Source organism: Phocoena phocoena, chromosome 2 (genome assembly GCF_963924675.1).
Source record: "Phocoena phocoena chromosome 2, mPhoPho1.1, whole genome shotgun sequence".
Taxonomy (NCBI): Eukaryota; Metazoa; Chordata; class Mammalia; order Artiodactyla; family Phocoenidae; genus Phocoena; species Phocoena phocoena.
The window spans coordinates 14,868,510-14,894,966 of record NC_089220.1 but is presented as its reverse complement, the minus strand read 5'-3'; the positions used below and the strand labels follow the sequence as shown (position 1 = coordinate 14,894,966).

The 26,457-nt window shown below is 39.0% G+C and overlaps 1 protein-coding gene across 1 annotated transcript in view; it reads left to right on the top strand.

Moving 5' to 3' along the window:
* The window catches only part of ZC3H14 (zinc finger CCCH-type containing 14), a 38,402-nt gene that overhangs the window by 8,778 nt on the left and 3,167 nt on the right, over positions 1–26,457 (top strand). Inside the window, exons 6-12 of the mRNA XM_065871641.1 lie at positions 156–585; positions 1,125–1,285; positions 1,674–1,774; positions 3,008–3,163; positions 17,356–17,430; positions 22,099–22,258; positions 23,232–23,464. Coding sequence (XP_065727713.1) covers positions 156–585; positions 1,125–1,285; positions 1,674–1,774; positions 3,008–3,163; positions 17,356–17,430; positions 22,099–22,258; positions 23,232–23,464 — 1,316 coding nt within the window. The remainder of the gene's footprint in view (positions 1–155; positions 586–1,124; positions 1,286–1,673; positions 1,775–3,007; positions 3,164–17,355; positions 17,431–22,098; positions 22,259–23,231; positions 23,465–26,457) is intronic.

Below are 26,457 nucleotides of genomic sequence, written 5' to 3'. Positions count from 1 at the left end.
AAAAGAAAGCAATTTCAAAGTAGTTCTTAATGGACTACATAAAGGGATTATCCATACTTTTTCATTAAAATGTATCTAAATATCCTTTGAAGAGTTGAAGATACTGCTCTAAATTGGTAACACACCCTTTTTGGTTTTGTTTTCCTTTTTAACAGACAGACTTATGATGATGGAGCTGCAACCCGACTAATGTCAACAGTGAAACCTTTGAGGGAACCAGCACCCTCTGAAGATGTGATTGATATTAAGCCAGAACCAGATGATCTCATTGATGAAGATCTCAATTTTGTGCAGGAGAATCCCTTATCTCAGAAAAAACCTACAGTGACACTTACATATGGTTCTTCTCGCCCTTCTATTGAAATTTATCGACCACCTGCAAGTCGAAATGCAGACAGTGGTGCTCATTTAAACAGGTTGCAGTTTCAACAGCAGCAAAACAGTATTCATGCTGCCAAGCAACTCGATATTCAGACTAGCCGGATATATGAAACAGGACGTTTGTGTGAACCAGAAGTGCTTAACAGCTTAGAAGAGACTTACAGTCCCTTCTTCAGAAACAGCTCAGAAAAGATGAGTATTGAGGTTTGTATATACTTTTAAATTCTGACTCATTAGGCTGAAAATTGTCAGTTCTTAATACTAAATTGTACATGGAATAACTAAACACATACTGCAAGGTTGTTTTAAACTGATTTCTGTGCTGCTCAGCATAATACATCAGTCAGATTTTCCTCTCCACAACTGGCTACAGATATTTTACATCTTGTTTACTTTCCTGGATGCTAACAGTTGAGACAGCTTTAACCTTACCATATCATTTTGTGAGGATTTTAGGTCAATATTAGATCCTTCACAGCAACTGCTAGTGAACAATTGAGTAACTCCATTTTATTGGTTTCCTCAACAGTACTATATGCTGCTGTTTATAAATGAATTAAAGCACTGGTTTTTGTTTTAGCTAAAGGTTGGCTATTGGAGATATTACTTGTATTTTTATAAGAAACCAGGGAAATAGCCCATGAATTCTTAATGTGCTTGGCGTTTTCTTGAAAAGAAGCAAGTATTCTGTAGTAGAATTTTATTTTCTGAGACTAGGTAAGTGGAAATTTATCTGATTGCAGGAAGAAAACTTTCGGAAGAGAAAGTTGCCTGTGGTAAGTTCAGTTGTTAAAGTAAAAAAATTCAATCATGATGGAGAAGAGGAGGAGGAAGATGATGATTGTGGGTCCCGTACAGGAAGCATCTCCAGCAGTGTGTCAGTGCCAGCGAAACCTGAACGGAGGTACCCGAACATGTCTACATTAATTTTTCATCGCCTGGTGGAGTCTTCTGGGTTCCTTGAAGAGGGTATCATGAAAATATAAATTTAATACCATGTAAGACTTTTCCATTGGTTTTTGAGCAACACTTCTATTAATGAAAGAGAAGTTGCCTAAAACTGGAGAAGATTGCAAAGAATATTAAAAACTGTAATATGGGTGGGAGGAAGGTTGATCCAAATTCATTATTTTAAAAAGTTATAAGGTTCTCATCCAGTTGGCACTTCCTAAAAACTACAGCTAGTCTGTTCCAAACCTGAGAGAAGGCTGTAGTAAAGGTATAATGGATGGCTAGCCTGTAAAGAACTCAAATCTAAAATTTAATCAGTATACCTTTCTTAACTTTTTTAGACCTTCACTTCCACCTTCCAAACAAGCTAACAAGAATCTAATTTTGAAGGCTATATCTGAAGCTCAAGAATCCGTAACAAAAACAACTAACTACTCTGCAGGTAATTTAAATGTATTATGTTGGCATTAAGTAAGAGATTTCTGTAAGTCTTGAGTAAGCTACAGATGATTGCTCCTCAAGTTGTGATAAAATACAGATGCCTGCCAGATGTCAGGACCAAGGTGAGGTTCAGAGAATGATTAAAAGGAGATTTGACCAGTTTGAGAAGCTTTCCCGACTGTCAGTGGAACTTAGTTCTCTGAGCAACTGTAATGGCTTTTACTCCCTCTTTCTAATGTATGTGAAATATATAACGGAAATCTTAAAGGGAGTTTTGATAAATATGAGACTTTTCATATTTATAGCATTAGAGTCAACATTAGATATGAACTTATGTTATTTAAAAGGGAGCAAAATTTGAAAATATTAAGAGCCTGAAATTAGAAAAATTTGTCTAGTATATGAACAGGTTGGTTTCTTTCCTCTCAGTAGAACCCATTACTCTGTGCCCCATGTGCTATAGCCAATATGTAAAATTTTCTGTTAATAAGCTGTGATGATTACCCACTCTAAATTTTTAAATTTTATTTTTGCTATGGATTTGATGACTGTTCTTTTCGCATTGTTCTGCTTTTCTATTCTCCTTTGCATCTTTTTATATGACCGCTTTCTAAAGTGAAATAAACTGTAAGCTAGCAACTTTTGAGCCTGATCGTCACCTGTCCCCTTGCTTCTCCTCATCCCTAATTTAACCCTGAACATAAACAGCTTTTGGCTTATAGGGTAAGGATTATCAGGCAAAGGCCAACACTTGACATAACAGTTCATCTGTTTACATTTTCTTTTTTGGTCTGTCAGCAATATTGAGTGTTTACAATGATGAGAAATTCAGACTTAATCACTGTGACCTTAATTTCCTGCTTTTGTAATTGGAGAGTTTTCCAAGTTTTTTGAGAGATAACATTGAAATTCTTTCTTCACCTAGGTTATCTAGATTACAGTTTGAAATTGTTATAGAACCATGAGGCAGAACCCAGACTACATTTGGTTAAAAATGAATACATGTGTGCTGCAGTGTATTTATGGCATGTAGTTTAAAATGTATAAATGTTTACATAAGTATGGGTAACTGAGTCATAGAATATTATAAGGAAAAATGAGGTGTCTATGAATTGTTTCTAACTCCTCATATTCTAAACCCAAGGAGGCATTTATATTTAATATGATATTCACTGTTGAGTTTTGAAATATTACTTCATTTGGATTTCCATCTTTTTTGCTTTTTATATAAAAGTTTCACAGAAACAGACACTTCCAGTTGCCCCCAGAACTCGAACTTCTCAAGAAGAATTGCTAGCAGAAATGGTCCAGGGGCAAAGCAGGGCCCCCAGAATAAGTTCCCCCATTAAAGAAGAGGAAACAAAAGGAGATAATATAGACAAAAGTCAAGGTAATAATTTAAATGATATTTCATTGCCTATTACACTTTTTTCATGAGGCATTAAATATTTTCCAGTGGGTATTTATGAAATGTTGGTTATACTATGAGAAAAGGGCTTATTAATAGGCCCCCAAATAGAATAAGGGACCATGAGGAAAGTCTATACCTACACTTTTTAGAATTTAAAAAATCTTATCATTAGGGAAATTTTTAGTGTTCTCAGAAGTGTAGAGAATAGTGCAATGAATTCCCATGAACCCAGTCACCTAGCATTAATAATTGCCAGTCTTTAGAAAGCTTCTACTTAAAGATACATAGATACCTACATTCTTCCTTTTCTTCTTTTTGTTAATCCTACCCCTCTTCTCTTAAACTTGAAATCTTTAAATCTCCCCTCTCTGAGCATCCTGTCTCTGACCTGCCAGAACTGCCTTATTGTCCCAGTGATACTACTTTATCCACTTGTGTCTGACATACTTCCAGCTGATCTTTCTGCTTCCTTTCTCTCAACCTCCCACCCCCAACTCTTGCACAGACTCTCATGTCTGAAGTGTGACTCTGATCATGTGACTCTTCTGTGAGAGCATTTATAGCTTCTCTTCCTACTGTGCATTATCTAGGACTGATGTCATCAGCTTGGCCTTTAGGCAGCTTCTGGTCCCTGGGCCTGCCCAGCCCTTCTCCACTGCTCTCCAACCTGTTTCTTCTGTTCCCATCAGGAAAGAGTCTAGTTCTTTTCCTCTTCTACTGAGATCTGATTAAAAAACCCCACCAAAACTGTATGCTTGTCATGACTTAATACTTTTACAGTGCTGGAATACATTTTTTCATTCCTCCTCAGCTGTGTCCTTTAAATTGTTCCAGGTTCATCTCAAATTTACTTGTTTTGTGAAGCCTTAACGATTCCATCTTATATTTGTCTCTTCTCTCTTTTTTTAAAGAAGTCTTTGACTATGGTGTGCAATTTGCTGTGTCAGCATTATGTGCAGTTCCAATAAATCATGGACCTGAAAATGGGAAAACCCTTAAAGTAGCCAGTAGGTACTAACTGGGCCAATTTGTGAAGAGTAGTTGGAAACTGGGATTTGAGCTTTAGTAAGGATTTGCAGTGAGTTGAAGTCTGTCAAACGGTTTTGAATCTGTGATTTCATGATGGCATTTTTAAGTAAACAATCGGTCCTTTTGGAGGATAATAGATACTAATTCATTGTCTTGGAAACCAGAGAAATAAAATAATTGAGCATTTATGCTGTCTTTCCTTTAAGGATGGTACCACTGGGTATCAAAGTAGTATAGGAGTTAGTACTTGTTTTTGTAAGTGAAGTTTTATTGGAAGTAAACTATGCCCATTTGTTTATGTATTGTCTGTGGCTGCTTTTATACTACAACCACAGAGTTGAATAGTTGCAACAGCCCATAAAGCCCACAGAATTTAAAATAGAAAATGTTTGCTACCCCTTGTGATATAGTAGATGAAGGAAGCATCTTTTAAAATTATTCTAGCTAAGAAGTGAAAACAAAATGATAGAATTCTAGAAGCATCTTTTAAAATTATTCTAGCTAAGAAGTGAAAACAAAATGATAGAATTCTAGTGGTTTTTCCCAACTAACAGTGAATTAATGAATCTAGGCACTGATAATGGCTACTAAAATGGTTTTTAAAGTGAAAATCAGCCATTTTGTGCCTCCCAGTGAAAGAATAAAACACTACCTTAGTCTTGCCAGAGGATTTGAACCTGAGTGATCAAGCCTCTGATGCAGCAGTCAGCTTGCAGGAAGTACAGAGGCCAGAGGAATATGTTAATTGCTGCACCATGAGTGTGCAACAGGCAAAGTACCCTCTCTGGGGCACTGTACAGGTCAAACAGCCTGAGAATTCTAGACTAAAAGACTTAAAAGACAAAAGGGGTAAGATTAATCTATAGTGTCTAGGTACATACACTTGTGTGATAAAACCACAAACTAGATATTACTATAAAAGGCGTATGGTGGTTACTTTTGAATAGGACTGATTATATTGGAGTACATGAAGGGGGGCTTGTGGGGTAGCTTACATAGTCTATTTTCTTGATCTGAATGGTGGTTATAAGGGTGTTTTGCCTTATAAGAACTCATTAAACTCTTACTTTTGTGTGGCTTTCTATATCATCGTTTTGTTTTAAAGTAAAAGTAAAAGGTTAAAAAACTGAAAAGGTATCAAGTATCTACTGATGAGGACTCATACTCTACTCTTACCAGTACCATTTGTTTGCAAGTGTGAAGTGACACACTGCGAAGTCATTAATTAGTGTGCTTACTCACTGTTTTGTAGCTTTGTCTGTGACAGGGTTTTTTTAAAAAATTTATTTATGTATTTATTTTGGCTGAGTTGGGTCTTTGTTGCTGTGCACGGGCTTTCTCTAGTTGCGGCGAGCGGGGGCTACTCTTCATTGCGGTGTGCTGGCTTCTCACTGTGGTGGCTTCTCGGTGCAGAGCACAGGCTCTAGGCGTGCAGGCTTCAGTAGTTGTGGCGTGCAGGCTCAGTAGTTGTGGCTTGCGGGCTCTAGAGCGCAGGCTTAGCAGTTGTGGCACACAGGCTTGGTTGCTCCGCGGCATGTGGGATCTTCCCTGACCAGCACTCGAACCTGTGTCCCCTGCATTGGCAGGAGGATTCTTAACCACTGCGCCACCAGGGAAGCCCTGTGACAGGTTTTTAAAAATCTATGCACATGTAATGGCATGAGTTGTTGATAGTGTTCTCTCATCTCTCTGACCTCTGTAGTTTTACTGGGCTAGCCACCTCAAAATATTTTGCTTTTTCTCTCTTTGTCTTGGGTTAATCTGTCACTAGAAGTGTATTTTGTCAGTCTTTTCAAAGGTTTATCATGACAACAATTCTGGCTTTATTGATTCTCTTTTGGTGTGTTGTCTATTTCATTGATTTCTGCTCTTATTTTTAATATACCCATCTATATTTTTCTTACTAATTTATCTTAGCCTGTCCTTTTTATTTTGCAAATGTAAACATTTAAGCTGTGAAATTCTCTTGACATGCCATTTTTGCTGCATGTCACAATTTTTTTTTTTTTTTTTTTTTTTTTTTGCGGTATGCGGGCCTCTCACTGTTGGCCTCTCCCATTGTGGAGCACAGGCTCCGGACGCGCAGGCTCAGCAGCCATGGCCCACGGGCCTAGCCGCTCCGCGGCATGTGGGATCTTCCCAGACCGGGGCACGAACCCATGTCCCCTGCATCGGCAGGCAGATTCTCAACCACTGCGCCACCAGGGAAGCCCTCACAGATTTTGATATATACATTTTTCATTATCATTTGAATTATCTTTAATTCCCATTATGATCTTCTTCGACCTATAAGTTATTTAAAAGTGTTTTTAATTCATAGTATATGGAAGTTTTGGGGTTTGTCTGTTAACCTTTTTAATTATATACTATGGACTTAGTTGTACTGTGGTCCGATAATGTGATCTGTGTAATACATACTCTTATGAAAATAGTTAAGACTTAAGGCAGTCCGTTTTGTACGTCTTTCATGTGCATTTTGGAAGAAAGTGGACTCATTGTTGAATTGAGAATTTTGCATTTAGTAGACAAAGTTATCCAGTTAATATTGTTCAGATCTTGACCTTGCTGAGTTTTCGGTCTACGTATTGGTGATTGAGAGGGTTTTGAAATTGGCTGTCAGGATGACAAATTTGTCTTCATTTCTCTGTACTTCTGGTAGGTTTTGTTTCAGTTACTTTGTGGCCATTAAACTAGGTGCACATATACTTAAAATTATCCTGATGAATTGAATCAGGAAGGTACATCTTCCTGATGAATTGAACCTTTTATCTGTATCTGTAATCCTTTATGTACTAAATGATGCTTTTATCTTCAACTCAGTTTTGTCTGATATTAATATAGCTATTTAGTTAGTATTTGCTTCATATATCCGTGCTTCATGCATTTTTCAGTCTTCTCTGACCTTGTTAGGCATACGTATCTCTTAACTATCATAAAGCTAGATTACTGTTTTAAAATTCAGTCTGAGCTTGCTTTTATATGAGTTTAAACCATTCACATATATGAGAATTATTGATGGAGTTGGACTAGTTTCTGTCGCCTTTTTTTGGTTTGTATTTGCCTGCTTTCATTTTTTGATCTTTTTTAAAGATTCATTAATCACTATTGTAATTGTTGTTGGTTGCCCAGCTCTCCTTTATTTTGTACGTTTTAAACTCTGTTTCTGTTCTTTTATTGGTTACCACTGAAATTTTACCATACAGATTTAATATTCTAGAAGTTAATATTCTGACCCCATCCTCAAATAGTAAATGGATTTTAGAATACCTTAGCTCCAGTTTTACCCCCTCAGACTTTACATTATGTTTCCAGTGTTTCCATTTTGGCCCTTTTTTTAATGGATAAATAGGGCACCATTACTGTTTTACCCAGGCAGTGTTTGTTCACATTTACCTACATATTTATTGTTTTTTTTTTTTCTCATATCACTTGAATGTTATTTGGGGATTGTCATTTTCCAATATTTTAAAGTATTTTGAAGTGTATTCTTTGGAAGTTTCTTTGGAACAGGTCTGTTGGTGGTAAATTTCCCCAAGAGTCTGTTCACCTACAAGAGTGTTCATTTCTCCTTGTTCTTGTGCAGTAGCTAGCTTTACTGCATACACAAATCTAGGTTAACAAGAGTTATTTGCTCTCATCACCTTGTTTATATTATGCCATTGTCTTCTGGCTTCCATGGTTGTTGAGTGGACTTCTGTTATTCTAATTGTCTGTTGTTCCTTTGTAGGTGATCTGTCCTTTTTCTGGCTGCTTTCAGGATCTTCTGTCTGTCTTTGATGTTCTGCAGTTTCACTACAATGTGTCTAGGCATGGATTTCCTTTTATTTTTCCTATTTGGTATATGTTAAATAAAATTTTATATTTAAAGTAAAATACAGTACATTATGAAATATATGCTCACCATAGAAAATTTGGAAAAACAAAACAAATCATTGTAATACCTGCTGATAGATTAGAAAATAATCAAATAGTATAGAACAATTTAGAATAACAACTAACATTCTTTGCTTCATTATTTTCCACACTGGTTCTCCTGGAGGCCACCACTTTTAAATGCTTTTGTTTATGACTTTCTTTCATTTTCTCCATGTCTGTAATAATATGCTTATATCGCTGTTTCTTAATTCACCAACTATAGATGTTATGTTTTGATTTCTTGCTACAGTATATCAGTATACTGATACTCTCACTTTTCCTTGCCTCCAAGCTCATGTAGTAAATTCACTATTTTTAGTTCATCTACGGATTAGTTTTATAATTTTAAGTAATACACCTATTTCTTGTCTGATTAACTGTATCAGTATATTTTGACTCCTGAAAGATAAGGATATTTATGTCCTTTAATTCTTATACATCTTTTCTCATCCCCCCACTTTCTAAATTCTGTCACCTGTACTTTTATATTGCTGAAGATCTAATTTACATTTTATTCTGTTTTTCTAGTTACAGTTGCCATGCTTTGTAGGTTGACTGTAAAAGTAGAGAACCAGTAAGCAGTGTTTAAATCATTAAGACTCAAAATGCTTCTCAGGGCCAAGTTTACATCATCTTCTAGAGTTCTTCATTTAGGGGTTCCCTAGAGTTGTTTACATTTTGCCCCTTATGTACAGTGTTTTGTTTTTCTTTGATTTTTCTTTTTTTCCCCCTTCTTGCATTGCCTACCTGTATTAGAGTCTGAAGGTCTATCATTTTATACTATTGAATCTTTGGTACCTTTTTTCTTAGGTACCTTCCTCCTAGAGCCTCTGTCCTCTTCTGCTCATCCCACTGGTTGCTCTCTAGGTCTGGTTCAAGGCTGTCATCCCAGGATTTACTCCTCCCCCGAGTTTGCTCTGCATTTCCTGGATCCCACTTTGTCTTCTCAGTATAGTCTTCTGTTTTGTCACCACATCATGAAGAAACTTATATGGGAGGTAAATTTTTTGAGCCCTTAGAAATTGGAAGTATTTGATTGATACTTCGACTAGGTACAGAATTCTGATCCTCAAAAAACTTTGAAGGCGTGACTTCATTATCTTGAGCCTTCTAATGTTTATGCTGAGAAGTTGGTAGCCCATCTGATTCTTATTCCATTATTAATACTAGGGCTTTTCCTCTGGGGATATTTAGGATTTTCTCTGTGGTGGTTTGTTTTTTTGTCTTTGTTTTTTTTTTTTAATGGAAGTATAGTTGATATACAGTGTTTCAGGTATACAGCAAAGTGATTGATTTATACACACACACACACACACACACACACACACACACACACACCAGATTCTTTTCCATTATAGGTTATTACTCTTATGTGTTCTTGATGTCTGAAATCTGCTGTGATAAGTCTAGGTACTAGTTAGTTAGTTATGGGCTGGATACCCTGTGCACCCTTTTAATTTGAAAACCCATGCTTTCAGTCTGGGAAATTCTCTTATATTATTTCTATTAAAAAATTGTTCTTTTCATTGTTCTCTTCTTCTGGAAATTCTGTTAGTTGGATGATAAATTTCCTGCCTTGATTTTTCTCCCTTTTCTCTCCTCAATTTTAACTTGATCTTGTTCTACTCTGGAATATTTTCTTGACTTTCTCTTCAGTCCCCCTATTTTTTCTTTTTTAAGACAGGCATATTTTTAAATTTCCACAAGCTCTCTCTTGTTGGGTTTTTCATAGTATCTTGTGAATACAGGATCATTTCAAATTTGTCTGAAGAACATAATAAGAGGTTTTTTTGGATTTTTTTTTAGAGAATTCTCTTTTGTCCCCTAATGGATAGTTTTCTATCAGTGTTTGTTTGGTGTTTTTGCACTTTCATTTGCAGGCTCTTTTTAAGAAGTCTGGACACGTGGTTACTAGTATAAGAAAAGGCAGTACGAAGACTTACCTAGTGTTGTGGCATGGGCTGTAAGCTTTACTGTGGGCAGGTTTTGTTTTAAATAAAGCAGATAAGGAGCTGCTTTATTGGTCTTGAAATTGCAGAGGAATTTCGCTGGGGGGCCCTTAAACATTCCCACTAGCTGCCTAGATTCTCCCCATATCATTTGCTGAGTTTCTTTAGAAAAGAATATATATATTTTTTTAATTTATTTTTATTTTTTTTGCGGTACGTGGGCCTCTCACTGTTGTGGCTTCTCCCGTTGCGGAGCACAGGCTCCGGACGCGCAGGCTCAGCGGCCATGGCTCACGGGCCCAGCTGCTCCGCGGCATGTGGGATCTTCCCGGACCGGGGCACGATCCCGTGTCCCCTGCATCGGCAGGTGGACTCTCAACCACTGCGCCACCAGGGAAGCCCAAGAATATTTTTTTAAAAATTAAAAAATTTTATCTTTTAAATGTTTGTGCCTATACCATTTGGAAAAGCTTGTTTTCTGTTTCACATCCTTTGAAATCTTTGCTCATTGCTCCAACCTATCACCATTGAGTGCCCCTTTGTTCATTTCATCTAGATTAAATATCTCTATCTCAGCACTGTCAACTCCCAAGTTAGTTATCTCCAGCCTGGACCTTGTACCTGAATTCCTAATTCCTATCCAACTACTTACTCCACATTTCGTCTTGGATGTATAATAAATCCTTTTAAAATTGTCTAGAACCGAACTGCTAACGTCTTCCCTTCCAATTTGTTTTTCCTGCAGTCCTCCTCATTTTAGTTAACGGCAGCTCAACCTTTCCAGTTGCTCAGGCCAGAAACCTGTGCTATTCTTTCTTTCAAACTTACTGCCATTTTTCCTTTCCTCTCTCTCTCTCTCTCTCTCCTTTCCTTCTTCATTCCCTCCTTTTTCCTCCCTCCCCTCTTTTTTCCTCCTTACCTCCTTCCACCTTTAGCAAATCCTATCATCTTCTACCTTCAGAATACATTAAAATTCACTCACCCCTTATACTATACTCTGCCTCTATTATCCTAGTCTAACCCATCATCCATGACTTGCCTTGATTATTGCAATAGTGTCTTACTGGTCTGTCTGCTTTCAAACTTCCTCTTCTGCTGTCTGTTCCACACAGCAGCAGAGTGATCTTTTCAAGCTGTAAATTAGATCACAGCACTCCCCTGCTCAGAACCCTCTGTTGACCCTCTATTACGCTCCAAGTAAAAAAGGCCCTCCTTCATCTCATTACCTATCCCCCGCTTTGTTCTCCTTGCTCTTCCCCAGACATACTTGCTGTGTTTCTGTTTCAGAGCATTCAGAGAAGAGCATGTGTGAGGTGCTTTTGCCCTCTCCTGGGAATGTTTTCTTCCAGATGTCCACATAGCTTGCTCATCTCTGTGAGGCCTTCCCTAGCCCCCCGAGCCACACACTCCCTACCACACTTTTCCTTTTACTTTTTTTTTGGCCGCAGTATGTGGCATGTGAGATTTTAGTTCCTGGACCAGGGATAGAACCCTGTGCCCCCTGCTGTGGAAGCACGGAGTCCTAACCACTGGAGTGCCAGGGAAGTCCCCCAGCCCCCTTTTCTAAAACTTAATTTTTCTCCATAGCACTTATTGCCATCTAATATATATTTTATATTTTCATAGTTTGGATACTTTTATCCAGACTTGGAGCTTTAAATATCATCAACATAAAATGTGTGTTATTTGTTTCTTTTTGAGGCTCATCTCCGTCCCCTCAACCACCACAATATAAGTTCTTTGACTGGGGTGGGGGTGGGGGGGGTGGGGATGGTGTGTGTGTGGGGGGTGGGGTGGGGGTGGGGGGGTGGGGGGGGTGGTGGGGATGGTGTGTGTGTGTGTGTGTGTGTGTGTGTGTGTGTGTGTGTGTGTGTGTGTTTCATTGCTGTTATCGAGCACCCAGAACAGTGCCTGGCATGTGGTAGGAGCTTAGTAAATATTTGTTGCCTTAATGAATGTGTCACTCCTGCTTGCATCTTACTTGTGGTTCTCCCAGTGTCTCGTTTATGGCTTTTTTGCTTGGTCAGTATTTGTGCATGTATTTTCTGTTTTCCAGAAGTGGTTGAAATCTCATCTGCTATGATCCCTTCCTAACCCCCATCTCTAAATCAGGGATCTCCAGATTTCTGACCATACAGTTTTTTGTATTCTAAAATTATTTTTCAGTGTGTACGCTAAATGTATGTATTTAGTTTACATATACACACTCAAATGCTCTTATTGATATGTATGTTAGAACAAAGTGGATTATCCTCTTAGAGACCCAATTTGGAATCCATTGCTATATGTTAAGGATTTGTGCCATTTTTAAGTTCTTTACTTCATTTTTACGGACTCTCCAGAAGGAGAGGCTGTAAATGCATATACTTAATATATCATGTTGGACTGGAATCACTGTGAAAGACTCTTAGTAAAGAGGAGTTTTTATATTCAGAGAAAACAAGGAAAATTCCCCCTTCGTTCAGCCCACTGCCTTCCTCAGAGGTAAGCACTGCATTTACAGACTGGTGTACGTCTGTAGTCTTGGCATTTTTTTAATATGTATGTACATGTCCATCCTTTCTGTATAGAGTAGAATTATCTGTATATTTATATGTATATATGTATGTCTATATAAAGGAACTACACCACATGATTTTCTTTGTAACATGTTTTGTTCCATTTAATGTATCATAGAAGTATAATAACCTAGTGATTATGAATACGGGCTCAGGGAGAGAGACCGCTTGCGGCAAACCCGGCTCTGCCACTCACTAGCTGACCTTCACCTTTCTGTGCTCTGGTTTCCCAAGAATATGTGAACTTCCTCTGTTGATGGATATTGACGTTGGAATCTATGGAAGGATCTTTGCTTATTTTGCATTCTGAAGTTGGGCTGGGCCCAACTTTGAAGGGCCTAGGCTTTGAAGCCTCAAATGGCCTCTTTTTAGGCACTTTGTTTCTTTGTGACCCATCCCCTGTTAGAGCACTTTTCTACTTTGCTCACTGAAGTTGTGTTTCCTGCCCAGCTGATTTGCAGGCGGTGCTTGGCTGGGGATTTGCCACTCTTCCTAATATTTACTATACATGTCCTCTGTTAGCTAGTGCTCTTAAAAAATTCCATGCGACTCTAAAGCCTTGTAAAATTTGAAAATTATTTTCTGTATAAAGATTTTGAAGAGTTTAGGTTAATTTACAGATGTAATGGAGAAACGAATAAAAATTCTTGTCTAAATTTCAGCACTTTTTCTCTGTTCTCTAACTGTGAATGACATCTATTTAACTGGGAAGTCAAAGGCTACAGTTCTTCATACAAATTCTTTTAGAGAGGCTGTGGGGAGTTGTGTTTACCGTCTTGCATCCTTATATTTTGCACAGCTTATTTGTTGGCTTGGTGAGTAAACCAAAGTAAAAACAACCTTTCTCAAACTAAAGGTGTGGAGAGACATCTGTGATCTTGGATTGGAAGACTTTAATATTGTTAAGATGGTGATACTCCCCAAATAGATCTTGTATTCAACTCAATCTTTGTTAAAATCTTTGCTGGCTTTTTTGTAGAAGTTGGCAAGCTGATTCTAAAATTCACATAGAAATGAAAAGGACTTGGAATAGCCATAAATATTGAAAAATAATAAAATTGACAGATTTATATTTCCCAAGTTCAAAACTTACTACAGAGCTACAGTAATCAAGACTGGCACTGGCATAAGGGTATACATACAGACCAATGGAATCAAATTGAGACTCCAGAAATGAACCAGTATACTTATGATCAATTTGAATTTCAGTAAGGATGGAAAGACAATTCATTGGGGAAAGAGCAGTCTTTTCAAAAAATGTTGCTGGACACCTGGATATCCACCTGCAAAAGAATGAAGTTGGACCCTTACCTTACACCATATATAAAAATTAACTCAAAATGTAAGAACTAAAATTATAAAACTCTTAGAAAAATATAGGTATAACTCTAAATCAGCTTGGATTAGGCAGTCGTTTCTTATGGCACCAGAATCACAAGAAACCAAAGAAAAAAATAGTTAACTTGCACTTCATCAAAGTTAAAAACTTTTGTATTTCAAAAGATACTATCAAGAAAAAGAGAAGTCAACCCACAGAATGGGAGAAAATCACATATCTAATAATGATCTAGTATCAAACCAAGGCCAAGTCCTCATTTTCCCTATCTTTAAATTTCCACCATATCTTATATCAGTACAGTTGAATTCCATTATTACCACACACATATATATACATTTTTTTAAAGATTTTTTTGATGTGGACCATTTTTAAAGTCTTTATTGAATTTGTTACAATACTGCTTCTGTTTTATATTTTGGTTTTTTGGCCATGAGGCATGTGGGATCTTAGCTCCCTGACCAGGGATTGAACCCACACCCCCTGCTTTGGAAGGTGAAATCTTAACCACTGGACAGCCAGGGAAGTCCCATCACCACATATATATATATATATATTTTTTTTTTTTTTTTTTTTTTTTGAGGTACGCAGGCCTCTCACTGTTGTGGCCTCTCCCGTTGCAGAGCACAGGTTCCGGACGCACAGGCTCAGCAGCCATGGCTCACGGGCCCGGCCGCTCCAAGGCATGTGGGATCCTCCCGGACCGGGGCACGGACCCGTGTCCCCTGCATCGTCAGGCGGACTCTCAACCACTGAGCCACCAGGGAAGCCCACCACATATATTTTTAAAGAGATTTGTCTGTGATCATGGGTCCAATTACCCTCCCTATCCTCTCCCTAGAAAGGAAGTGTCAAGTACTGTCCTATTACTATTTTCAAGGGGAAATGAAACTCGATACTAGATAAAACAATTTAAAAATAATCTGAAGCTTGAAAATTATGGGTAATTGATGAAGGGGCAAAAGTACATTAAGTTCACATCATATTCAGGTATGAAGTACGTCATGCTGTTTTATTGCTTAATTTATGCTTCAGATCTTCCGTGCTCCTCATATGAGGTAAATAATAGAAAATTCTTTGTGTGTCACATGTCTGCTTCCAGCCAATCAGAAGCCAGAATTATTTTGTGTGTAATAATAGGGTTTATTGTTTAGAGAGGAGCTGTAAGTAAGACTCACAGGATACAGGGGCCTGCATATTAGGGCTTCTTAGTTGTGGCAAAGAGAACATTGGTCTGGTTTGTTTAGCATTTTCAGATTTACTTTGGAGCTCTGACTCCAGAAATGTACAGCCCTATCTTTTAATTTATAGGTTTTAAAATGTTACTTTTAATACTTCTTAAAGTAACAGCCTTAGTGATTGCTTTTATTTTTGATGAAAGTTTAATGGGCTGTGAAAGAAAAATTACCAAATACTAAGAAGGAAAGAGAATTTTATGAAAATGTCTTCAAGGTTTCCATCACCATCTTTACCGGTTTTCTTTTCACCTGGGCCAATTGACTTAGGTTCTGTAACAAGTTCCTCTTGTTCACTGAGTGAGCTAGACAATATTTCCCAACTTTTAAGGAAAATATCAGCTGATATCAGTGAAATTAAAGGGATGAAAGCAGCAATTTTGACAGTGGAAGCAAATCTTCTTGATTTAAATGTTAGAGTGTCACAGAATGAAGCAAAAATTTCATCTTTGGAGGTTAAAATGAATGAATATTCAACGTTAACAGCTGAATGCAGCAGACAGTTTGAATATCTTCAAGAGGTAGTAGAATCACAGTCAGGAACTACTGATGTAAAAATAATTGGCTTCCTTAGAAACATTGAGAAAGGTAAATTCCTAGTATGTGATATCATCGTGTAGTAGTTTTCATATGGAGGCAGCAAGGCACAGAGAACTTGAATTTTTCATGGGCCTTTAATGACAAAATCAGACTCTTCTACATGATTTAACTTAGAAGCCTAGACTTTAGAATTCCGTCCATTTTAGTGGATCTCTCTAAAATGATGGTTTGAAAAGGTAGATGAGTATAGAGAGATGAAGCAAAACTTAAAATGTCAGAGAATGGTCCTCTTTTGTGTGTCTGTCTTGTGAAATTACTTGGAAATGTATAATTCTTCCATTGTTCACTGTTTATGCTAAAGAGACCTGTTGTTAGTATTTGAATTCCTGTAACCTAATTACACATCAGTTTCCCAAGCTGTCCTACAGGAATACAATTTGACCAAATGATATCTGTGTTTTCAGGTCAGCTCCTCAGGATTTACTGTGTTTTTAACCATGATAATTTTGAAAGGAATTAACTTTTGTTTTTTTTTGCACACCACTAAAATGTAATATAATATATATTTTAAAAGAAAAAAGCTGATAAAACTTCGGTAGGTTTTAAAATTTTTACTGAAGTTGAATTTTAATGAAACATGATAGTTGGCAAACAGTTGCCAACTTACATGTCGGCACTGAGTGAGCAGACTGTCCTTGTGAAACTGACAGTAATAGATTTACTAAGAATTAGCATGCGTGCATCTTACTGATATTTCAGTATTTGGAACCCTATCAATTACATTCCCTCGTACACCGTACTGTAACACTTCTGTTCTAAATCAGCAAGTGAGTACCTAGTATCTGCTGAGCACTGGGCTGGTGAGGTTTGGAGAAGTTATGATATTCTCCCATCACTGAAACTGAAGATAGAAAAATCAATTCTGTGTCTCTGTTTTATTTCATTTTGCAGTGTAACTATGAGGAAATTATGAACGTGTTTAAGAAATAATACATACTCTAGCTGAGCATCTTTTCTTACAGGAGATCCAAGTGATTGTTTACATGCTTTGCTGGTTTAGGACCTGGACTGTAGAGCTCTGAGTGTCTGCTTACTTGTTCATTATTCTTTTTGTATCCATCCAAGCCTGTAGTTTGTCTTTTGGGAACTCTGATCAGATAACTCTGGGGTGTTGTTTTGCACTTCTGTGGGTGGGGGACTGACTTATAATGGTGAGAGCCTAGGTGATTGAGAGAAACACTTCTCGTGTTGATCTTGCAGTTGGCTGTTGCCTGTCTCCCAGGACGCAAGCTGAGGGTCCTTGCAGCACCTCCCCCTCGCTTTTGCACCCCCTTTTTCTTTATCACCAGGCTTTATCTCCAATCCAAGGAAACCAGCTTCCAGACAGGGAGAACCATTGCCATTTTTGATTTAACCTAAGTACAGATTTTTGTCTTACAGACCTTTGGTCTATAAATATTATTAAATTGTATTGTTGAAGCTTTAAACTATTTTAAAGACTTTCAATTAAGAACCCAGAAAGATTATTTTGGTCTTAATTTCTGGGAAGCACACGTGCTGGTATTGTTTGTTTTTTAAGCTTAGTGAAGTTTTAAAATTTATATTCTAGGAACTCAACAGAGGCAATTGTTATCCCGACTGCAAATTGACCCAGTAGTGGCAGAAACTCTGCAGATCAGTCAAGGTTGGTAATAATCTTAAATTTTCTTTGTAATCTAGCATTTTTCAGTTGTTATTTCCATTCCTTACACCTCATTTAATGTATCTTGTATGTCTTAGATCCTGCCCTAAGGTGCCATATTAAGATCTGTGAAAATATTTTAGGGCCAGGAGATAAGATCTGCATTTTCTTCATGCTATGTGGTGTTTGTATTTTCCACCTCATGCAGAAACTTTGTCCCTTTGATGCCATTTCACCCAGGTCCCTGCAAACTGTTGGCTGCTCATGCCCCTGCTTTAGGGACCACTTGAGTCCCTACCCTACTTTCCGCCCAAATTTTGCCATTGCCCTGAGCTGCTTTAGTGTCCTCTGGCATGTTCAACATTATCTCCTCACTTGTGCTTCACTTTAGAATCTCATGGCCAGGGCTATACCTAGAGCTTACCATTCTTAGAGCCACTGTAACTTGTTTACCTGTCTCCCTGACCCCCAGCACACAGACAGAAATACCATGGGCTACCTCAGGACTGGGGTGAGTGCCTTATTTATCTTTGTGTTCTCAGTGCCTGGCCCCTGCCAGATGCGTGTAAGTGCCTAATAACTGTCCGCTGAATAAATGAAAGGAGCCATTGGATCCCTGGAGTCATTAATTCAGATCCTGTTTTCTCCTGCATCTGTTTCCTCTAAACCTGCCCAGTGTTGGAGGCTGTGGTCCCTTGACCCCTCCCTGTTGGCTCCTAACTGAATTTTCTTCACCCATGTTCAGGATTCCACAGTCAGCAACTGTATTCCCTGACCCTTCCTGGCCTCTGTCTTAGAAAGGTGTGCTTACTGTCTCTAAGGGTTACCTTTTACCCAGATGCCAGATCCTACTCAGTTGACGAACATCCTGGTGTCGCCGGTGTCACCACACTTCTGTAGCTTTAGGCTCTACCCTCTTCTGGCTTCTCCCTTCTGTCTATAAAGGTGTTGAGGTTTTCTTCATCCTTGATGTTGCCCTCTCATCTCCCCACATTCCATCCTGCTTTCTACATAAGAGTATTTTCAAAATGTTTGGCAGCTAAGGTCTGTGTACGTTGTATTTGCGTCATCAACTCTTAAACTTTTTTTGTTTCCTTTATTTTTATCCATGATGCATGTACAATTTGAAGCATCAAGCAGTTCTACAAGGCTTATGAGTTAGTACATCCTTTGCTTACCTCCTATCATGTTTTTTATTTCTGAGAGCCCTTTTGGTTCTGCATATTCCTTTAATTTATTTTTTAACCTACTGATTTTATTTCATGTATGCAATACTTTCTCTTATTTCTCTGAAGATATTAAAGGCAGTTGTGGACATTTTCCTCCCCTCCCTCCTTGGTCTTGTTTTCTCCAGGTTGTTTGCTTTGATCACTGTATTTCATGACAGGTTCTCAGATGTCTGAGGATCCTTGGTTGACTTATATTTAAGAGTGGAGCACTTAAAAAGCTGGTTGGTGTTTTGGGTTCATTAATTGGGGGATGAGGTAGGGGGTTTTGACTTTTGAATGTAGACCCTGCAGTGGAGAGTGATTTGTCTTGCCTGTTTACTTTGGGGGCACTATGATGTCTGTGTCTTTGGGTCTTTTCTATCAGGTTGGTAAGCTTCTCCAAAGAAAGATCTTTTAAGAAATGGAATGGCTGTCAGGGTTCTGGGAGCTGAGTGGGGACAGGGGGCTGAGAGACGCACCTCAACATTAACTACTATGTAATGTTTACTTAATCCACACGTTTTCAGAATCGTACTTCTTTCAACATGGCTGGCATTCATTGGTCCAGAAACCCTCTCTGTTTTTACCTTTTCAGGAGTCTAAAGCTCCACTTTTCTCTGAGAGAAGTGGTCGAAGGTTACCAGGAAATCTAACTGATTTTTAAAACTAATAGTATATACATTTAGTTAATTTTGTTGTGGCACCTTTCTATCAGAGACCATGATGCTTCATCCATAAGCTTATCTAAGCAATGATCGATGGGAAAGCACATCTCCAATTATTCCAAGTATCTTTAATATAAAGGTTAGGGGAATAGGTGTGGTAAGGATCAGAAAAGAAGAAAACAGATAAATAAAAGAGAAATGGACACTTGAACCCACTTCTGTTGTACCCTGTTTTCTCCCAACCCCTTCCCAGGGTCCCCTGTGCTGCCACTTTCTTAGCCTTTGAAGAATCTTGGGATCCACATTAGATTGCTTTATTATTGGCTTACGATTCTGCTTTTCGAGATCTACTAAGTTAGTTTTCTACTTTCAAAATACGGTTATCTCTTCTTTTACAATTATTTTCTCTGTGAGTTTTTAAAAATATTAACCCTTTAATTGACATTTTCTTAGAGTTTCAGGAGGAAACAATGCGTGGGTTCAGCCTGTGGTCTTTACCCAGAAGATGTCACTGACTCTCCCATCTGTCTGCCCTAGTTGACCCAGGCTGCTCTCGTGAGTCTTGCAGAGGTGACCAGTGGCTCGTGTGGAGTGTATAGCTCTGTTTTCTGTGCAGAGTTCTCTAAACTCTGTGGTGTGTGGCACTTGAGTTCCAATGTTTTCTTCCATCTTTGATCCTTTGGCTTCCAGGACTTCACTCTCTCTCTGTTTTTCTACTAATTCCTTTTCATTCTCCTTCAACTCCCCTTCTCCGCTACTGCCCCTTAAAATGTTAACTTTATCCTTTGTCGTGCCCTCAGCATTATTTCCGTCTCTACTGTATTCTCCCAAGATGCAGACTAGTAGAACTGCTGTGCCTCAGAAAGAACAGGGCGGTGAGAGGGGCAGCAGCCCGTGGACTGAACCGCGGCCCTCCTGTTGCTGTAGCTCTGAGAGCTCAGTAAACCATCTGAGAGCTTGGAATTGCAAAGTGGTCGTCTGTAACATGGAGGAAAACCTGCTTCCCAGGCTCCCTGTGAGGATTCAGTGAGAAGACGGCAGCGCCGACTATGTACAGTTTATTAAATGTCCTCATTTCACCTTCAGCTTCGACTCCGCTTCTCTTACTTCTCTCCCCCTCCTGATAGTCTCGAATCTGAATTTTCAACTTCTTTCTAAACACCTGAGTGTCCCACAAAAACCTCAAACTAAAGAAATCTAAAATTGAAATTTATCTTTGCCCTCTTTTAAGACTGTTCTTTCTCCTGTCCTGCTTCAAGGACAAGCCTCTCCTCCTACACTTGTCTTACTGTTTCTCCTGCCCTTGCAGGGGAAAGCAGGTTTGCCTCTTTCCTGGGACAGTAGTTGAAAATGCATCTGCTGTGAAGTCTAGTGCCAATTCGAGTGTGGAATGTGTCTCCTCTTCCTCTGACGTGTGTGAGGAGAGGACAAGGGGTGAGAATCTGGTATTTCGGAGTCTCTCCATCTCTCTTGGGAAGAAGCCCTCATAGCTGAGATCTGGGACTCCAGTCCATTCCTGCCACTGTGTTTTTCCGAAAACCAACTTGCTCATGTCACTTGCCTACTTAGAAAACTCTCTGGATTACTTACTTCTTCTAGACCAGAATCCAAACTCATTGGCACATACAAGATCCTTTACGCCTCAGCCTTCTTGCCACTTACCTACTCAGCCCTCCACATACCCCTCCAGTCATACCACGTTTCTCACCGTGTCCCTAGGAGAGCCCCTGCCTTTCTCCAGTGACTCTACCTGAAATGCTCTATTCTCCAGTTCTCTCTCCCTCTTAGTTTATTCCTGATCACCTTTAATACCTGCTTCAAATGTTCATCCTCTGTAAGCTTTTTTTTTTTTTTCTCTGTAAGCTTTTCCTTGATTTCCCAGCCGGAGTAGGTTACTTTGTATTCTCCCAACACTTTGTTCATACCTCTTTTGGATCACCTTTTGGGGCATGCTGTTCTGAAATTATGTATACATCTATTTTTCTATTTTTTCTTTGTGCACCTAGCACAGTGCTCTCACATGTTCAGTTTGTTCAGTGAATGAACGTGAATAAATATCCTGTGAATTTTGGTTTCTGTTATTTGCCTGGTAATTTTAAGAGAATTGTGACTTACTAACTTCATTCCGTTGATTGCCTATTGATAGGTCAACCAACTGCATCCTGGGCTCCAGGTCTTGGTGTATTGTATAAAGTAGTTTAGCTTAAAAATCATATCGTAGATGATGTGATCTGTGGCTGCTTACATTAAAGGTCAGTTTTCCTTGCTATATTTTTAACAATGTCAGTTCATCTTAGAATTCCCTTTCAAAGTAGTCCATCTACAACCAGGCGGAAATTATGCCAGTTGTATTCTTTTCATAAGGGTATGTTCTGCTCTGTAAGTGTGAAAAATGAACAAAACAGATTTTAGATTTGTTTTTTTTAAAACAGCCTTGGTATCATTCTAGGGTGCATTAAGATTCTTTATGTTTTTAGAAAATATTGTTGTACTTAAAGTAAGTTTTATTGTTAATAATACCCCATTAGATGCCTCATGGAAGAACCTTACTATACTGTAGGCAGGAAGTGTTCATTAGAATGCCTTGATAATATGCTGTGTGAGGAAAGGAAAACTTGACTTCTTTGAAAAGGTGTTTGGCGTAGAATTGCAGCCTTATTCCCGAGTAGAACCATTGTAATTTTCCTTTGAAAATAATTACAAATATATAAAAGATTGACATTCTTCTCACGTGTGTGATGTTGGGAATGCAAGGTATATTCAAAAGTAAACATTTGTGGCCAATTTTTTTGGCTCAGATTACTATGACATGGAATCCATGGTCCATGCAGACACAAGATCATTTATTCTGAAGAAGCCAAAGCTGTCTGAGGAAATAGTAGTGGCACCAAACCAAGAGTCGGGGATGAAGACTGCAGATACCCTTCGGGTACTTTCAGGACACCTTATGCAGACACGGTAGATGGTTTCTTTTTCTTGTGTAGCTAATTTGTGTTGATTAGAAGTGGAGGTTAACCTTTAGTTCCCAGCTTCCCCCTCCCCATCCTAGCCCCCAGTGTAGAGTGCTTAATGATTCTGTAGTTAGGCCATGTATCATAAGGCACATCCAGTTTTCAAAAACTCCAGTTCATCTTTCTTACTCAGAAGTCCATTATCCTGCAAATAAGTCAGTATATGATTTAGCTCTTTCCTTAAGAGATCCTTAAGAATCTTAAGAGGGGCTTCCCTGGTGTCGCAGTGGTTGGGAATCCGCCTGCCAATGCAGGGGACGCGGGTTCATGCCCCGGTCCGGGAAGATCCCACATGCCGCGGAGCCTGTGCGTCTGGAGCCTGTGCTCCTCAGCGGGAGATACCGCGACGGTGAGAGGCCCGCACAAAAAAAAAAAAAAAAAAAAAAAAAAAAAGAATCTGAAGAGATTCTTTTCTTTATGCACATTCAGGAAATGAACTTTAAAAAGCCAGGTGATAAAATCAGGAAGTCTAACCAGAGAGTTAGCAGATTGGGTTGGGGTGATTATTTCCTTAGATAATGGACTGAATGTTCTGTAAAGAAACAAACATAGAGTTAATAAAATCAGTGTAAATATAGAACTGCTGGCTCTGTGTTCTGAGCATAGATGCTGGTTTCTCCGTTTATTTCCATTTGACCCTATGAAGGTCAAACAGATGCCAGGGGTCAGGGTTGAGGGGAGATTGCCCTGAGAGCAGCCTGAAGGGTCGGTGGTGTTGATGCTGCAGTGATTGGCCGTAGTCATTGTGTGTTAGCAGGAATCCACTGATGCTGTACCTTAAGTCCTACCAAGTCTTTTTTGTTAATGAAGAAACCGCAAACCAAGGAAGGGACTGATAGTTCTGTTGAAGAGCACTCTAGGAGGCTTGGCTTTTTGTGCGTGTTTCCCTAATTCTATGGTATTTTCTATCTGTCTGGCAGAGATCTTGTACAACCAGATAAACCTGCAAGTCCCAAGTTTATAGTGACGCTGGATGGTGTCCCCAGCCCCCCAGGATACATGTCAGATCAAGAGGAGGACATGAGCTTTGAAGGAATGAGACCCGCACACCACACTGCAGCCTCACACGAGGGACTCGCGGGTCTCCTCCACCCACAGCAGTTGCACTTGCTGAGCAGGCAGCTTGAGGACCCAGATGGTAGCTTTACAAACGGTGTGTTGGGAGCTCAGACTTTCCCTTCTCAGGGTGCTGTCATTGTGAAGGATGTCTTTGACATGTTTCTCAACCTTGAATGAATATTGGTTGTAGGCCTTGCTTTTATTTATAATTCAGTAGTGGCCTTTTTCCTTCTCTCAGACAAAACGACCAGTTAAATTTGAGACTGTTTGTCCCTTATGTGTTCCATAAGTGGGCTGTTATTCCAGTGCTAAAATGGAGTTCGGCCATGGAAGCCAAAAAATACCTCTTCATTATACTTAAAGGATGAACCATCGTTCTTGGTGCCTTGTTTACCTTTTTTTCCCATTTAGAAACTATACTTGTTACTTTCCACTTGAACCAGCAGTAGTCTCCTAATTAGCTTGACAGAAAAGTCAGTTTGGATTTCGACGCTATTTCTACCTCAGTGAAATTCCCTTGAAAGGAGTTTCTCACCTAATCTGTCAAAATACTTCTTGGAAGTTTAGAAAAGACCTTATGTTTAAATTAATTGATATAGAGGCATAGTAGTTACTGGAAATCAGGTGAACTCAGTTCAGATAGCAGCACGCTTTTAGGCGTTTCTTATCAGTGCTTCTCTCACTGACACCAGTGGCAGGTGCAGTGCCACTGAGCATTTTCATTCATGTTAGAGAATGATGATCATGGTCATAGCTTGTAAAATCTTAGGGACACCTTCATTGGCGGGGGAGACAGTTACAGTTAAATACGAAGAGTATCAAAGAAAAAACAATAATGGGTTTTGATATTTTTGCAAAGTAATCCTCTTTTGGTAGAGATACGAAAATGTACCAAATACCTTTTTCAGTCGCTAAAAATAGCCTTCATGGGGAGATCATGACTGAGCAAAGGAGATGGTGCTGTTATCCTTAACCGAGGGCTCTTTCTGCTGTGAGTCAGTAGTGTAGTGTCATGGTTTTGATTGGTGGAGGGAGTTGAAATATTAGACCTTTCTTTGAAAGGAAGAAAAATTGTACATGTTAACCAGGGTGGTAAGAAATACAGTAATCAGGCAGTCCAGATTTCTTGATCCTGTATATATTTGTCTAAAATAAGAGAAGATTCTGGTGTTTTTAGTACTTTGGTTTTCAGTTTGGTAGTTTAATTTTTGGTGTGTTAGGGTCTAATTTTGTTTAAATGTAGATGTCCACGTTAGGCTTTATTGGTATACGTGTCATAGCAGTGACACTCTAAATAACATGTTAGTAGAAATTCTTGCCTGGGTTACACAAGTGCTGTGGCCGTTATGGAGACAACTGTGATGAGTGGTGAGCCTCCTTTACCATTGCTTTGATCTGGGACTCTCAATTTTTCATGGCTGCTCAAAGATGAAGCTTTGTAATGGTAGTTAGGACGTAAGTGAGGCTGGAAAAACTCCACAAAGAGGCTCTGGTCTCTCTTGCTCTCCACCTCCAAGTAAGGAGTTTGAAACTTGGTAATTGCTTTTGGTGGCTTTCTGTTGAGTGTTTCAAGGAGGCCACCAACAGCAGCATATGTTTTAAGCCGCTCCCACTGGCCTTATATGGCAGCACAGATTTTATAGCTTGCAATAAAAAGTGAATTTGCCTCTTAAAACTTAAATAGGAAGAGTTTTAATAGCTTATGAAGTAAATGTTAGGGAAAACCAGCATTGTGACCTTTGTGTATATATGATGTAATTTTTTCATCAGAAAGATAAAGTTTCCTTGTAAAGTGTTTAACTTCTTTAATATTGCTCATGAGATCTAGCAACTTTACTCCATTTTCCAGCCAACCTGCTCTTGGCTATTCTCTTAACTCCTTTCACATGGTCTGCATTCTCATGTATATGGGTTTAGAGTATGTTCTTTAGGAGGGGATGGTAAAACATATTTTCTCTGCAGGAGTTACACACAAAAAAATTTAAAAGTGGAGAAAACTCCTCCTTCCAGACTATCATATTGGATACTTTTATATCCTGGAGCTAAATAATAAATTTTACTGTTTTTAAAGTAGCATGGAAAACTCGTCAGGCACAGTCCTGATAGCTGTCTGATTTTGCTCCTAGCTGGGCTTCAGGACGGGATTTGTGTGCCTTGTTCTCCTTCATGAAGACCAAGGTTGGGTCACTACAACAATAAGTACTCCTGATACTGGCTGTTGCATTGTTTGGTTTTGATTGGTTGCCTGTTTTACATTCTTCTTTCCATTAAATCATGAAACTCTTAAGGAAGACATTATTTTCTCTTGGTATAGATGAGGAAACAGAAGTTCAGAGATGTTGGATAAGACATGCCCAAAGTGTCTAGCTCAGCCAGTAAGGGACAGAGCCAAGTTGCAGCTGCAGGAGGACTAGGGGATGTGCTTGAAGTGCTGGTTGCTCTGATGAACATGAATGCGAACCGTAATATGTAACACCCTTGATTCTTTGTTTTTTGTCTAGGGTGTCTTGGGCCAGAAGCTGGCAGCCTTCAGGTGTAATTTTATTTGGTTTATTCTGTGTTTTAAGTTTCAGTTAGTAGCTAGCATTTAAAATTTAGATCTCATAGGGGAATTTCTTGGCAGTCCAGTGGTTAGGAGTCTGCACTCCACTGCAGGGGGCATGGGTTCGATCCCTGGTTGGGGAGCTAAGATACTGAATGCCGCACAGCCTGGCCAAAAAATAAAATAAATTTTAGGTATCATATAAAAAGGTCTTTGGCTTCCTGAATTGGGAGGCAGTCTGGCAACACTAGTTCCATTTTCCCACGTCATAGTAGTTGACGTTGTAACTGGGACATGGCCTCCTGAGTGGAGCGGCAGTGAGCGCTGTGGGTGGTCACACACTTACTCTTTGGGCTGCTCTTCCGAACCTTTGTTTTTCTGTTTTTTTGTTCCTTTGTTTCTGCCATTTGGTCACCTTACACCCAGCCAGCCTCACTCTGTTAGGTGATCTGCCAGGTCCCTGTAGGTTATGACATTTGTGACTCATTTTAAGCAAAAATCTTTTCTTCCCTTCGTACATTGACGTGAAGTGATCACCTGGACTT